Raw genomic sequence first — 16,586 nt, forward strand, 5'->3', positions numbered from 1 at the left:
ACATAGACTTGACTATTCTGGAAATTTTATATAAATGAAATAATACATGTGGCCTTTTCTGTCTGGCTTCTTTCACTTAGCATAATGTTTTCAAGGTTCATCCATGTTGTAGCCTGTATTATTACTTCATATTTTCATTGCCAAATGATATTCTATCATATGAATATGCTTCATTTTGTTTGTGGATTTATTAGTTGGCCAACATTTGGACTGTTTTCATTTTTGGCTAATATGAATATGCTATAAACATTTGTGTATACGTTTTTGCATAAACATAAGCTTTCATTTATCTTGGATATGTACCTAATAGTGGAATTGCTGGGTCATATGGTAACTATGTTTAGCCTTTTTGCTAAACTGTTTTCCCAAGCAGCTATATCATTTTACATCCCTACCAGCAGTCTATGAAGGTTCTGATTTTTCTACATATTCATCAGCATGTTATTATCTTTTTTATTATAACTATCTTGGTGAATATGAAGTGGTATCTCATTGTTTGATTTGCATTTCTCTGAGAGCTAATGAGGTTGAGTATCATTTTATGTGCTTACTAGCTTTTTGTTTATCTTCTTTGGAGAACTGTCACTTCAGATCCTTTGTTCATTTCTTTACATTGGGATCTTCCTCTTTTTATTGGGTTAAAGTAGTTCTTTCTATATTTTAAATACAAATTCTTACCTTACCTGATATATGATTTGCAAAATTTTCTCTCATTCTGTGGGTTGTCTTTTTGTTTATTTGATGGTATCCTTGGAAGCACAAAAGTTTTTAATTCTGATGGTGTCCAATTTATCTATTGTTTTTCTTTTGTTGTTTGTGTTTTGGTGCCATTTATTTAAGAATCCATTGCCATAAACACAAGGTCATAAAGTTTTACACCTCTGATTTTTCCCAAAAGTTTAAAGTGTTTGCTCTTATATTTAAGCCTTTGGTCCACTTTAATTTTTATATGTGCTACGAGGTAAGGGCCCACTTCATTCCTCCACATGTGAATATTCAGTTGTTCCAGCACTCTTTGAGGAAAAGACTATTTTCATCTAGTAAATTGTATTAGCACCCTTTTCAAGAATCAGTTGACTAGGAATATGTCTACTGGTGTTAACTCTTAAATTGGTGTTAACTCTTAAATTTTTGGCAGAATTCACTTGGAAAGCTATCTGGTCCTGGACTTTGTCTTCAGGAAGTTTTTATTTTTTTTATTTATTTATTTTATTTTATTTTAATTTATTTTTTCAAATACATTTGTCTCTGCCTCCCCCCCACCACTTTCCCTTGCCCCCTCCCTCCTTCCCTCCCTCAGCTCTTCCCCTTTGGTTTTGTCCATGAGTCCTTGCTATATGTTCCTTGACTTTCCCCTTCCCTTCCTTTCCCCGCCCCACCCCCTCCTTTCAGGAAGTTTTTAAATTATTGATTCAATTTTATTACTTGAAATCAGTCTATTCAGATTTTCTATTTCTTCATTATTCAGTCTTGGGTGTATGGTTTTAAATATTTGTCCATTTCCTCTACGTTTTTCAATTTGTTGGCATATAATTGTAGTAGTCTCTTATTATCCTTTGTATTCCTGTGGTGTTGAGAAAATATTTTCTATCTAAAAAGATGGAACTTCATCTGCTGAATATAGGAAAATATATCCTTGTAAGAAAACAGTTGCACAATAAATTAACAAATAGCACAATCATTATCATTTTTAAGTACACATGAAAAAATACATGATAGAATTATTAAAGTTCTCTTGTAATTACTGGCATATCCTGTTCCAAATATTTCACATGAAAAAAAGGGATTTATCTTTCAAAACACCCTTATAGTGACTTAATCAAAATATATGTTTTATATTTTAAAATGGCACAGTAGCAAATATGTTTGTGGCACAAATGTTCACAACTGTGTTGTATAGGAAGATAAAAATAAAATAAAATTCTTAATTAAGTTTTGATTGTGCTCTGTGTTGTATAAATAATGCCTTCTGCTTTAATTCGCTCCAATATTGGTCCATAGATCTCCTTTGAAAAAGGTCCCATCAGGCCTTTAGCTTGAATTTCACCTGAAAGAAAATAAATTTTTAGTTGCCATTGTAAAGGTGGTATTAAAGGTTCATTTCTACAGCAAGTCTCCATATAGCATTAAACTTAGAGTTAATACATTGTTGGAGGCCTAACCATTTTTAAAATAGCTGTTTAATTTCCCTTGCTAAATTATTACTTAATATTCTGCAAAAAAAAAGGTGGGTTCATTTTATATTGTGAAAAAAATCTGGCTTTAGGGACAGGGTCACAATTTTTACACTTAACTACATTAACTCCTGTTAAGATAATTAGAGAATAAAATATATTAAGAAAGTAAAGTAAATCAAACTGATCTGCTTTTTTGCTGATGTCATTTTATTTAAAAGCATTAGACCAACAGAATGAATTAAAACACACCTGGTTTTTTGGGCACAAATACCTGCTAGGATCACTGAAGCAGTAAGTCTGGACATGTTCCTTAAATGCTATTAAAACCTCATCACACGTCACCTCATCACTCTGGTTTCTCAATAACTAAGCACATGGTTTAATTTGATATTAGCTGATAAGTAGATATGTTTACTCATTATATGACATTAATATGCTTGGATGTTTTCAACTCTTTTCACACTTTCACAAGGACTAAATGGGGTATTATACTCAGAGGTAATGCTTGTTTGAACATGTATGTAATAATAAGGGAAGAGTGAAGAGCAAAACTTTTAATTCATTTTGTTTAAAATATTTATTGAGTACTGATAATATACTGAGATATGAAGATTAATAAAAACATGGTCTCAAAAAAAAAAGAATATGTTCCAGGAAAAAATAAAAATAAAATAAAACATGGTCTCCATTTTTGAAGATTTGGAAGTGAATACCCTCTGTTATTTCAGTGTTACCACCGCCAAAATATGAATAAGCAGTGAAAGAAAAGGAGTTAACATCTATGTGGCAGGAGCTTTATGTCTTATTTCACTTCAGTGTCACAACAACCCTATGAATTAGAGATGACAATTCCCAATTTAAAAATGGGGCAACTCTGGCTCAGAGATGCTGAGTGGCTTGTACCTCGTTACTCAGTCACAAGGACTGAGCTGGGACACAAAGCAGTTCTAACTCTAAAGACCATGATTTTTATTCACCACAGAGTGACCTCCAAGTCATTCAGCACCTTGGTCTTCTGAAATGGCTCACTTTTATTTATTTATTTGTTTTTCTTTCTTATTAAATTTACTGGGATAGCATTGATTAATAAAATTATATAGGTTTCAGGTGTGCAATTCTATAGTATATCATCTATATATTGTATTGTGTGTTCAAGTCACTTTCCACCACCATTTACCCCCACATTCCCTCTTCTACCTCCCCCAACTCCTGCAGAGATGGCTCATATTTAGTGAATGCCACTGCCTCACTCAAGAATAATTATTTGATGTCCAGGCACTCAATGACTTGGATATGATAAGACAAAAGAACTTACCATCAAGCAACATTTTGGCTGCCATAGCAGTGGGTAGCCCCACAGTTTTAGCCATGGCTGAAAAGCCATTCACATCTCCATACACCACAAGATCAATAGTTTTCTTTTCTAAATGTCCAGAAGGATGTCTGATTCCAAAGCTGTCTCTCATCACAATCATATCTTTCTCTCCAGGACCTTAAAAAAATAAACAGATGTTTTAAAGTGTCATCATCATTACAACTCCAACATCATATTTCATCTCCTGCTACTGCATTTCTGCTCCCACAAATTTCCCTTCCATTGTATGTGGCCCTTACACAATGATCTATACTGCTTTTTAGCTCAAAGACCAACTGAAAAACTCAAGGAATTACAACTCCAATCACTTCTTCTATCCAGGTTGCTATCTGAACATCCTGGCCATACTCATGAGGGCACTGCTGTAGAGGCCATCCCATTTCTCTCAAAACTGCTCCTTCAGTTTTTCCTAATAAGCAAAATATTAAGAGTAAAACTAACAATTTTTTTTTTCCTTTCCCATATCCCAAGTTCACTCTTACTTAATAGTTCTTTCATTCTTCCCTCTGGAAAAATAACCAAATGTTCTTTCCCTCATATTGTACTTCCCCATTTCTACTGATTGGCTCCAGCCCTCCAATCTAATTTTCTAGTTGTATTGACAACATCTTATGTGTTTTCTTCTGGGATGTTTTGTTAATAGCCCACATCCTACCATAGGAGAGTTTCATGGCCAAATACTTGGAAAGGGCATCCACCACAGACTCTGCCCGAGGGACTTGTTCATCCCCAAGTAATCCCAACCTGAAAAGCACAAGAGATGACTGCATTAGTTCAAGTCCTGTACATGTTCTCACTTGGGAAGCAGAAGGGCACACTCCTTGGATTTACTCTTCAAGGGCACAATAACAAAATGATAGTTCAAGTTATAGGACTCTCCTCAATTGTAAAATAATAATAGCAATAGTAATGTTTTCACCTATAAAATCATCCCCAGATTCTCTGAGAAAGTATTATCTGGAGCAGAACTGACACATTGGAAATCCATAGTATTCCAAGCTTTTTATGAGATTAACCTGCAGGTTAGTTCTCCCACATTAAGAATACCAGAAAAATGTGCCACAGTCATGTGAGTGAGTATTTTAAAATAGTTGGAAAAAAGACTCTTTGAATGTCCTATGGGAGGAAAAGAAAAACACCTCTCTTGGGACTTGAGCAGTAAAGTGTCTCAAGTATTTCCCAGATTATAATTGCCATTGAATTTCCCTGTTCCATCCCCACATGAACATTGCAGATAATAATCTCTCTACAACAGGCCAACACCTTACCAGCAAATTAATCAAAGACAACGTAAAATGTTTGGTTCTATTTTAACCTTTCTTTGATGAAAAAGGACCAAATAACCATTGATCCAATATTTTGCTCTAGGTTGATTCGTGGGCACCTACCGTTCAGCAGCCTCCAGCTGGGTACTATCTCCTCCTAGTTTCTTAAAGATAGCTTCCTTAAGTACATCATGCTTGGAAGAAGGTGAAATTCCAACTAGATTACAAAGGAGCTCTTTCTAGTTAGAAAAATAAAAATAAAAATAAAAATTTTAAGTTGCTAATAAAATAAATAAGTTGAGAAAGTATTTTATTCAGACATTGGACTTCAAATTGGACCTCTAATTGAATTAGAAAATGATAAATTATAACACATACATATGCATACAAATGTGTCTGCACATTTACACATCAATAAATGCATAATATTCCAGAATAATATTTCAGCAATAAAAATGGGCCATAACATTAAATCAATACTAAACAGATGATATCTTATTAACATCACACTTTCTGTCTTTGCTCTGTATCACTTTTTCACCCATCCTCCTTCACTCTCCAATAGTCTATTTGGGCCAGGATAAAGTAGAAGGGGCTGATGGCTGTGTTTACTGGTAGCAAGCAGAGGTTCTTTTGTAGGTTCAAGAGATAAGAAAGGCCTTGCAGATAATAAAATCTCAAAGGGAAAACTTAGGAGTCACATCAGAGGAATGGCAGCATGAGAGATCCCCTTGATCTCTCCTCTTGAAGCTTCAACAATTTGAACAGAGGTAATCAAAAGATTCTCTGTTCAACCCATAAACACATCTGAGACATCTGGACATTGAAACATCTAAAAACAAGCAAGTGAGAATGAAAAGGGGAGGCGAGAAAGGAGAAGGATTAAGATGATCCATGGACACAGCCTTATAGCCAGGGAAGAAATTTGGTTGTGGCTAGCACTCCCTGCTGCTGGGAGGAGAAAAGAGATGTGGTTGGCATTCCCACAGGTGCCAGCAGCATAAGCTGCAGCTGAGCCGAGAGACTTAAGCAAAGACACAGCACAGAATTGCATGTGTCAGGTGGTCAGCATCCCAGGGAAAGAAACAAAGCCACTAAGCCCTTCCACTCCAGTAGCCTCTCAGAGCTTGCCTCCCTTCCCCCTTGGTGTCCGGTTGTGAGCAATTATCTGCCAACCTGAGAAATTGTACTACAGGATCATATTTTTCTGTGAGGAAAGGGTGCAATCTCTGAACAGTTTCAGGGTTGGGGCACCTGGGGACCCCAAGAGGTCCAAGGTCACCATTACTGAGAGGGCAAAAAAACAAACAAAAAAAAAAACAAGGAAGCTGGCCAGTTTCCCCAGCCCAAACCACATTTACATTGCAGCTACACTGATGGCAGCATCTGGCTACAAGAGTGCACTGGGAATTGACAGAGATAAAAATCTTGTGATTCAGTACCACCTACTGAAAAAGTATAGAAAGACCTCTTTGTATTAATCTGCAAGAGAAGGTGCCACTTATACATAGATGCCTAGGCAGAGAAGGAACCCGTAGAATACCAAGAATAGCCAAGGTAGTGAGGCAGCTAAAAAAGAAAAATGAATCTCCAGAAAACATACCTAAAAACCTACAAATATGTGATATACATGACAGAATTTGAGATTACAGTTCTGAAAATAGTGATATTTGACAGAATACAGACAGGCAATTTAATTGATTCAGAAAAAAATAAATGAACAGTACAAGTACTTTACCAAATTGATTGAAACTTTAAAAATAAACAAAAAGGAATTCTGGAGATAACTCAATAAAAGAGGTCAAGAATCAACTAGCAAGCATAGGAAATAGGTGGAAGAAATAATTAATGATATCAAAGATAGAAACCTAGAAATGATGCAGAGGGAAGAACAGAGAGACCTGAGCATTAAAAAAATGAAAGTGCTCTACAATAACTGTTTCATTCCATCAGAAAACACAATATAAGAATAATAGGCATACCAGAAAATGAAGAGAGGTAGAAGGGATGAAGGGCTTATTCAAACAAATAGGTGATGAGACCTTCCCAAACTTATGGAAAGAGATAGATCTTCTAATCCAAGAAAAAAATAGAACACCTAGTTACCTTAATCCAAAGAGGTCCTCTCCAAGTCACATTGCATTAAACTGTAAAATAATTAATGAAAAAGATAGAATTCTCAAGGCAGCCAGGGAAAAGAAGAAAGTAACTTATAAAGGAAAGCCCATTATGTTATCACCTTTCAGCAGAAACTCTACAAGCAAGAAAGGAGTAGAACCAAATATCCAAATTGCTGAAAGAGAGAAATTACCATCCAAGAATAATATATCCAACAAAATTATCCTTTAGATATGAAGGAGAAAGAAAGACTTTTCTCAGTGTACTGAAGCTGAGGGAATTTATCACCAGAAGACCTCCATTGTGGGAAATACTAGGTTTTTCTCCCTAAAACAAAGAACAAAAGGTAACAAAAATACAAGTAAGATCAACAACAAACAGTACAAAAAGGGATAATGTGTGACAAAAACAAAACAGGAATGGGTAAAAGTCTGAATTTGCAAAGAGGATGGAGATCAGATGAATTGAAAAGAAAAGAAAAAAAAAAACTACTGTATCTGTGCAACTTTCTTTTTCACACACCTAATGGTAACCACACAAAAACCCAAAAGTGAGACACATTGCTTTAAAAAAGAGGAAAGAAGTATGCAAGACCATCAAACAAAAACAACAGACAGAAACACAAAGGGAAAGAATCAACTGAGGCACAGAGCTACCAGAAAACAAAAGATAAAATGGCTATAGGAAATCCTCACACATCAGAAATTACCCAAAATGTAAATGGACTGAAGTCACCAATAAAGAGACACAAAGCAGGGAAATGGAGCAAAAAACAAAACCCAAACATATTCTGCCTTCAGAAGATACAACTTAACTGCAAAGACAAAGTTAGGCTCAAAGAGAAAGGGTGGAAAGTGATTCTCCAGCACATAACATCCACAGAAAATAGAGTGGTCATACTTATATCTGACAAAATTGATTTCAAGATAAAGGTAACGAGACAAAGATGAACATTTTATAATGATAAAAAGGACACTACATCAAGAAGACATAACACTTCATACATATGCTCCCAATCCCAATCAGGAAGCACCAAAATATACAAAGCGACTACTAACAGAACTAAAGACAGATAAAGATAAGAACACAATGACAGTTGGGGACCTCAATATTCCATTGACAGCTCTAGACAGATCATTCAAACAGAAAATCAGTAAATAAATATTAGCCTTAAATCACACACTAGAACAAATAGATATAATTGGCTTTGACAGAACATTTTATCCCAGAATATCAGATTATATATTCTTCTCCAGTGAACATGCAACATTCTCAAGGATTGATCATGTGTTAGGTCACAAAAGTAGCTTCAATAAATTCATGAAAATTGAAAATATACCAAGCATATTCTCTGACCACATGCTTTAATATTTTTTAAAAAACTGCAAAAAGCATGTAAATAAACCCATAAATATGTGAAGATTAAACAACATACTACTAAAAAATGATGGATCAAAAATAAATAAAAAGTGAGCTCAAAAGATATATAGAGACAAATGAGAATGTCAGTAAACATATCTTAATGTCTGAAATGCAGAAAATGCAGTAATAGGAAGGAAGTTTATATCATTACAAGCTTACCTCAAGAAACAAGAGAAATCCCAAGTAAACAACCTAACATTACATCTTAAAGAACTGGAAAAAGAAGAACAAAAACAACTCAAAGTAAGCAGAAGAAAGGAATTCAGAAAAATTAATTTATTATTTAAGTATATAATAGAATAAAATAGAAAACAAAAAGACTATACAGTAAATCAATACAACAATGAGCTGGTTCTTTGAAAAGATTAAAAGGTTAATAAAATTTACAGACCTCTGGCTAGACTCACTAAAGAAAAAAGAAAACAATAATCGTACGCAAAAACAAATGAAAGAGGACATCACACATACACAAAGGATTAAACTAAAACATTATAAATGACTATACGTGACCAAATTCAACCTACAAAAATTGAATAAGTTCCTAAAAATATATAAATTTCCTAGACTGAATCATGAAGAATTGAGAAATCTAAATAGAGCAGTAAATAGTAAAGAAATTGAAACAACCATCAAAAACCTTCCAAAAATAAAAGCTCAGGACCAGGTGGCTTCACCAATGAATCCTATGAAACATTAAAAGAATATTAAAAACCTATCCTTCTCAAATTCTTGCAAAATATTGAAGAAGAGGCAATACTTCCTAACACATTTTATGAGACCAGCATAACCTTAATAGCAAAACCTGGCAAAGAGAACAAAAACGAAAAAGAAAGAAAACTACAGTTCAGTAATTCTTTTGAATACAGATGCAAAAATCTTAAAGAAAATACTAGCTAATTGAATACAATACATTAAAAAATAATACATTATGATCAAGTGGGGTTCATTCCAGAGGCATGAGATGGTTCAACATATGTAAATCAATCAATGTAATACACCATATTAACAAAACAAAAGTTAAAATCATATGATCTTATCAATAGATGCAGAAGGAGCATGTGATAAGGTACAACACTTATTTATGATTAAAACACCCAATAAAATGGGCATGGAAGGAAAAAACTTCAACATAATAAAGGTCATATATGACAAATCTTCAGCCAATATCATACTCAATGGTAAAAACTGAAAGTTTTTCCTCTAAAATCAGGAAGAAGACAAGGATGACTGTTCTCATCACTTTTCTTCAACATAGTTCTCGAAGTCCTAGCCAGAGCAATAAGGCAATAAAAACAAATAAAAATCATCCAAATTCAGATGGAGGGAGTAAAAGTGTTACTTTTAGCATACTACATGATTCTGTACACAGAAAACCCTAAAGACTCCAAAAAAAAAAAAAAACTATTAGAAACAAACACAGTAAACTTGCAGGATACAAAATCAATGTACAAAATCTACTACTTTCCTATATACTAATAATGAAACTTCTGAAAGAGAAATAAAAAAAAATTACTTTTGCAATTGTAACCATAAGAATAAAATACCTAACAATAAACTTAACTAAAGATGTGAAGGACCCCTATACTGAAAACTACAAAGCATTCTTAAAAAAACATTTAGAAAGACAAAATGAAAAGGAAAGATATTTTGTGTCCATGATTTGGATGAATCAACATAGTTAAAATAGCTGTAATATCCAAAGCAATATACAGATTAAATGCAATTGCCATCAAAATCCCAATGTCTTCTTTTTTAAAAAAATAGAAAAAAAAGTCATCAGATTTATATGGAACCATAAATTATCCCAAATAGCCAAAGCAATCCTAAGAGAAAAAAAAAAGAAGGAAGCCGAAGATATCCTACGACCTGACTGCAGATTATACTACAGAGCTACAATAATCAAAACAGCATGGAATTGGCAGAAAAGCAGACAGACTGACCAATGGAACCTAATTGGGAGCCAAGAAATAAAACCATAGGTATATGTGAAAATAATTTTTGACGAAGGATCCAAAAACTTACAATGGAGATAAGGAAGCCTCTTCAATAAATAGTGCTGGGAAAATTGTAAAGCCACATGCAACAGAATGAAACAAGATTATAGTTTGTCCCTGTGTATAAAAATTAATTCAAAATGGATCAAATACCTAAATATAAGACCTGAAACAATAAATTACATAGAAAAAATCAGTACTAAACATATAAACCTTGGTTGTAGAGAACATTTTATGAATTTGACCCCAAAGGCAAGGGAAGTAATGGCAAAAATAAATGAATGGAACTATATTAAATAAAAAGCTTCTGCACAGCAAAAGAAACCACCAACAAAACAAAAATGCAATCAGTCAAATGGGAGATGATATTTGCAAACAATAGCTCCAACAAGGGGTTAATATCCAAAATAAAGAACTCATAAAACTTGACACCAAACACACAATCCAATTAAAAAATGGGCAGAGGACCTGAACAAGGCACCTCTCCCAAAAGGACATACAAACAGCCAACAAATATATGGAAAAAATGTTCAACTTTCTAGCTAATATGGAAATGCAAATCAAATTTGCTAGCAAATAAGGAAATACAGTGAGATACCACCTCACACTTAGAATGATTATCATCAACAATACAGATAATAACAAGTGTAGGAGATGTTGTGGATAAATAAGAACCCTCATTCACTGCTGGTAGGAATGTAAACTGGGACAGCCAACATGGAAAATATATAGCAGTTCCTTAAAAAATTAAGAATAGAGTTATCATAGGACCCCGCAATCTTTCTTCTGCAGATCTACACAAAAAAACTTGAAGATATGTATTTGCAAAGATATAGGCACTTCTATGTTCATTGCAGCATTTTTCATAATGACGAAAACATGGAAACCACCAAAGTGTCCTCCATAGAGTATTGGATTAATAAGATACGGTGAATGTATACAATGGAATACTACTCTGCCATAAGAAAGATGAAATACTGCCATTTGTGACAACATGGATGGACCTTGAGAATATTATACTAAGCAAAATAATTTAGAAAAAAGCTAAGAACCATATGATTTCATTCATATGTGGGATATAAAACTGAAACTCATACATGCAGACAACAGTATGGTTGTTACCAGAGAAAAGGGGGTGGTGGAAAATAAAAGGTAAAGGGGACCAAATATATGGTGATTGAAGACGATTTGACCGGGTGGTGGGCACATAATGCAATATACAGATCACGTATCATAGAACATGCACTTGAAACCTATATAACTCTATTGACCAGTGTCATCCAAATAAATTGAATTTTTTAAAAATACCAAAGGAAGAAAAGTTAAACAGCAGTCATAGCTTTTTCTACTTTCTAAACAAGACTTTTTCCAAGCTCCCAAGGAAAAAGTTATGCTAAATTAAGGATAATTAAGCTGGTTCACAGGTCAAATTCAGCTCACCACCTGGTTTTGCAAATAATAAGTTTTACTGGAATTTGCTCATTTGTTTACATTTTGTCTATGGCAGACTTGAGTAGTCTGACATACACTAAATGGCCCATAAAGTCTATATTAGACTTTTCAATCTGGTCTTCAAAAAAAAAAGTTTGCCAACTGCTACTCTAGATGGTAACTACTACGATCCTGGGACCAGCCATAAGAAGCCTTGTACCAACCTTCCAAATGCAGCTGCCTCACCCCAAGATACACCCTATAGATCGTTTTTCACTTCTCTCTAACAAGTACATTTATGGAAGGTAAAACTTGGATTGCAAAGTCAGAAAACAAAAAACTGAATTATAAAGCAATCGACTAGCAAGAAAGCCAAAGTTTCTTTGGGAGACGAGTTGGAATTAGCAACACTGATTTTTTTCCCCCTGTGATAAATTTCTGGCATTTCTGCTGGACCATGGGCACATTAATTTAAGTTGGATAACCAGCTAATAGCAAATTAGTACCTAGCGGACAGTGGAAGCTCTACTTTACATTTAGCTCCCAGCCTCCCAGGACCCTTCCAACCCTGAGCCTCTAGGACATTAATACAACAGAGATATGGGGATAAACTCAGAAACTGAAAACTCAAATTACCCATGGTTACAAATGGCCAAATGAAATAACAGATGGGATTTGTGGGTTAGGAGCCCAGTTCTTCGATATCACCAGCAGCTGTCCTGTATTACCAGTTTCAAGAGGCCCAAACGTGACTCCTTTTACTGGGTCACCACTGAGGCCAGTGGCAGAGCCCAGAGCCCAGTGCCGAGAGCAAGTCCATTTCTGGGACCAAGAGAGCCATCACGTGGTAGAAACTGCTGAGGAAATAGGCCTGGGGAGCCAACCTCCTTATCTCCATCCTCCCACAGAGCACAGGGAAAGGGGAGTTGGGACTGGGGTATGTCTTCTTGCACATAAGCCACAGAATGGGTTCTTTTGCTTGTCCAAACCAAAATTCAAAGCTGACCATGTCAGAAAGTGTATCTTCAGAGCAGCAGACAGCATATAATTCTGGAGTCACTCACCCAGGTGAGAGGTTTGGCCTCAGGTCGAAGGGCAGGAAATGCATCTCTGTTTATAAGACCCAATTTCACAAATCCATTCAAAGCTTTGGCGTATCCCTGGAATGAGAATTATTAAGCAGTATATTATAATTTTCTCTTCAAAAAAGAAATTTTTGTTTTTTCTTTTTTTAACTAAATCATTTTTATTGTTATTTTATTACAGTTGTTCCAATTTTGTCCCCTTTGCCCTCCTCTGCCCACCCCAAACCCCGCTTCCCCAGTCAATCCCCACACTGTTGTCCAGGTCCGTGGGTCATTCATACGTGTTCTTTGTTCAGTAAAATGTATTTTCTTTTTTTGGAAAGAAAGATCTATCTTTACAAGTTGTTTAGAAAGCAGGCTGAAAGACTTATTTGAATTGCTTGTGTGGATCAAACCTCCTTCAAGTTCAAAACAAAATCAATAATCAAGTGTCACAACAATTGCAATGGTTTATGTAAAAGACTTTGCAAAACGTGGGTCTTTACTTCTGCTTCTAGGTTCATCGAGTGGTATTTTCTGGCAGCATAACAGCAAGTTTCCTTTTGCATTACACGCTTTCAGTTCAGCAGACAACATTCAATAGAGCAGTTGTTCTTTCTGATAGCGGAAGCAGGAACTTGTAAGAATAGCCCCCAAAAGCACAAAATCCATTCTAATGATTAAGAGCCACTGTTCTAATGCATGCAGAGAGCAGGAATAAAAGGTAGATCCAAAAGATTTTTCTAAAATTTCATAACTCTGATAAAAATTAGTCATGAGTTCTTCCTTGTCCATAGGATAAGACTGAAGTCTTTGTCATATTATATAAAATGCATCCCAATACGTCCCCAAGCCTGACTCACCATCTAACCACTCACATTCCACAAACATGCTGTGCTCTTCCAGAAACCTGGGCCTCTGAGCACACTGCCCCGTACCTGGAATGCGGGGGCCACTGTTCCTCACCAATGAAATGTTTTTTTTTCCTGTAGGATCCAGCTCAGCATACCTACTGAGCCCCCTGTATGAGTGGGCACTTCCTTTTCCTCTGTATTCCTGTACCATTCTGTACCTATCTCTATTATGGGACTTGATACAAATTGTAATTGTCTATTCAGCAGCTGGGCTGCAAGTATAAAAAGCGCGCATGCGCATGCGTGCGTGTGCGTGTGCGTGTGCGTGTGCGTGTGTGTGTGTGTGTGTGTGTGTCCTTTATTCCCGTGCCCTCACCCAATTATCCATCATTCCAGTAAGCTGAAAGAGAACAAATGACTGGATGAATAGATTCTGAATGATGATGCAGTGATTGAAGACCTTAAGGGTATGTTCTCCTGTAAGCAAATTGTGTGAGAGGAACAAAATAAGGGGCTTTGTATCTGCTGCAGTTACAGAGACAGAGCAAGGGAAAGAGAGGTGGAAAAGATGGAGCCAAAAGAGAAAGAAAGAAATCTAAAATTATTTTAAGAAGAAGTAAAGTTATTAACATGTGAGTTACTGTAGTCATAGGATAGTTCACCATTTAATGTGTGGTCAGCCAGTAATTTTCACATACTGAAAGGTTGTATGATTCAAATGGCTCAAAGGTTACTAATTAAACAACTCACATTTATTTGCTCTAATCCAATGAAAATATACTTCAAAGAGGAGAAACAAAAAAGCGATACCCCAAGCTTGCTTCTAGAATCTGATAACTGCTAGCAATTCCTCCATCCAGAATACCAAATACTGAGACTTTACTGAGCTATTTTTTTAATCTGAGAAATATATTTTACGCTAGCCTCTAAAAATGAATTTATTGTATATATTCACTCATTAATAAGCATTCAGCAAACTGCTGCCTTGTATCAGACGTGTGCTAGGGACTGAGGCCACAGACGTGAAAAATGCAGTCTGCACCCATGAAGAAACTGCAGGCCAGTAGAAAAATCAGGTAAGTCAAACAAAAAAACATGGCTGGCACATAGTGAGCAAAGCTGCATGGCCACTGTTGACTACACTGCAGTGGAATGTTACAGGTGCTATGACAGAGGTAAGCACAGAGCCATGGGAGCCCAGAGAAGCGGACAGTCACATAGCCGTGGGGGAGGGCAGTCATGGAGACGGAGTGAGGATCCCAAGCTGAGTCTGCAAGAACAATCAGGTAACAGGCAGGTACAGGAGAGTAGCCAAGCTGTCCTTGTCACACTTGAATAATAGTGTCTCATCTGTAATACTGGAAAGAATAGTCAGGTTATGATAGGGTTGCTGACATTGCTCAGGATGGTAGCCCTCATGGGTATGAACACTGTGACATCATCGTTCAGGATTCTGTCGGGTGGCTCTCAGCCATACACTTGAGCACTTGGTTCAATTCTTAATTCTCTTCAAATCTTCTGTTTCTGGGTACTCAGAATTGGCAAAAGACTGTACATAAAGATAACAAAAGTCCTAATTCTTGCACCACACCCCTCAAAAGAGTTACGACTTATAGTTTCAGGGAAAAAAAAATTGAAGAAACAGAATCAAGAAATGTGCCAGAGCGGGGGCTGGCTTGGCTTCAATTCAGACTAGATTTTCTATTATGTCTGAAGGCTTATGGGACACCGTGTTTCCTCAGTTGATTAGCACAGGCATCTCACTTGAATTCATGACAGGACAAATACCTGGCCTCCAGATGCTTAAAATCTATTGCAGGAGAAAATAAATATGTACATAAAATCTACCTAAAGATGCTGGAAAAATGCTGGGAGTAAATGCTAGGTGCCAACAAATGCAATAGAGGCTTTAAAGAGTAAGAAATAGAGTGGTTGTCATCTCTTTAAGAATAAACTGGTGTTTGACATGGAGAGAGGGGCAAACCAGAAGCCAGCCTTCATGTGCTGGCACCGTGGAAATGACCCCTGCTCTTGCATTAACTTTCTCAGTTATTCCCTTTCACACGCATGTGCCTACTACCACCAGCGTTGCCTGACTCCTGGTGTCCACCTCACACAGGGAAGAGGACAGGAAACGTCCTACATGACAGAATTGTGCTTTAAAATGACACGGTATGGAAAGCCTCAGAGGCATGGGACAGTTTCTCCCTAAAAGCCTCCAAAAGAACCAACCCTGCCCAAACTTTGATTTCAGCCTTCTGACCTCCTGAATAGTGGAAAAATAAATTTCTGTTATTTTAAGCCACCCAGTTTGTATTAATTTGCTATAAATACCCTAGGAGACACTTTCACTGATTGTCTTGATCTGGTTGTACTTGCAACTACTCCTCTGTGATTAATAAATGGATATGTGACATTTGTATTTATACTTCTAGAATCTATACCTCATTTTGTGGTAAAAAGATTTTGCTTGACTACATTTTCAGCTTTAGGGACAGAAAATAGAGGGCAAAGCTGACAGGCACATTTTAACCCACTGATCTCAGGGGATAATGTGAAAAAAACTACATTTTTAGCTATGAAGAAGATGTACTTTTTCATTCTCACTGGATTGGAACCTAAGTGACTGGAGATGCTACCACCATCCTGCCACTGTGCGAGCCTGGGATTGCAGCCACTACTGGAAGGATGAGCTGAGAAATGAAGAAAGACCAAGTCCCAGTGAGGTCACTTGACCCCCCAAAACTCATTACAACTGAAGCTAGTCCTCTGCCTGCCTTCCACTGTACATGAGTCAAAAATTCCCTTTTGCTCAAGGCATTTTGAATTGTCTCCTAATGACTCCCAATCAAGAGTCCTGAGGAAACAGACTCCAATCTGAACTAT

At 36.2% G+C, this 16,586-nt stretch overlaps 1 protein-coding gene across 3 annotated transcripts in view; it reads right to left on the bottom strand.

Moving 5' to 3' along the window:
* Nucleotides 1-1,597: 1,597 nt before the first annotated feature.
* Nucleotides 1,598-16,586, bottom strand: part of LOC129062876 (alpha-aminoadipic semialdehyde synthase, mitochondrial) — a 70,482-nt gene continuing 55,493 nt past the window's right edge. For all 3 annotated transcript variants that reach the window (XM_054563915.1, XM_054563914.1, XM_054563913.1), the window contains 5 exons: nt 12,847-12,942; nt 4,941-5,056; nt 4,208-4,296; nt 3,493-3,669; nt 1,598-2,047 (listed from right to left, as the gene is read on the bottom strand). In XM_054563915.1, the coding sequence (XP_054419890.1) occupies nt 1,929-2,047; nt 3,493-3,669; nt 4,208-4,296; nt 4,941-5,056; nt 12,847-12,942 (597 nt within the window). In that variant the 3' untranslated portion in view covers nt 1,598-1,928. The remainder of the gene's footprint in view (nt 2,048-3,492; nt 3,670-4,207; nt 4,297-4,940; nt 5,057-12,846; nt 12,943-16,586) is intronic.

This window comes from Pteronotus mesoamericanus, unplaced genomic scaffold, assembly GCF_021234165.1.
Source record: "Pteronotus mesoamericanus isolate MK-2021 breed Mesoamerican mustached bat unplaced genomic scaffold, CSHL_Meso_final scaffold_85, whole genome shotgun sequence".
NCBI classification, from domain to species: domain Eukaryota; kingdom Metazoa; phylum Chordata; class Mammalia; order Chiroptera; family Mormoopidae; genus Pteronotus; species Pteronotus mesoamericanus.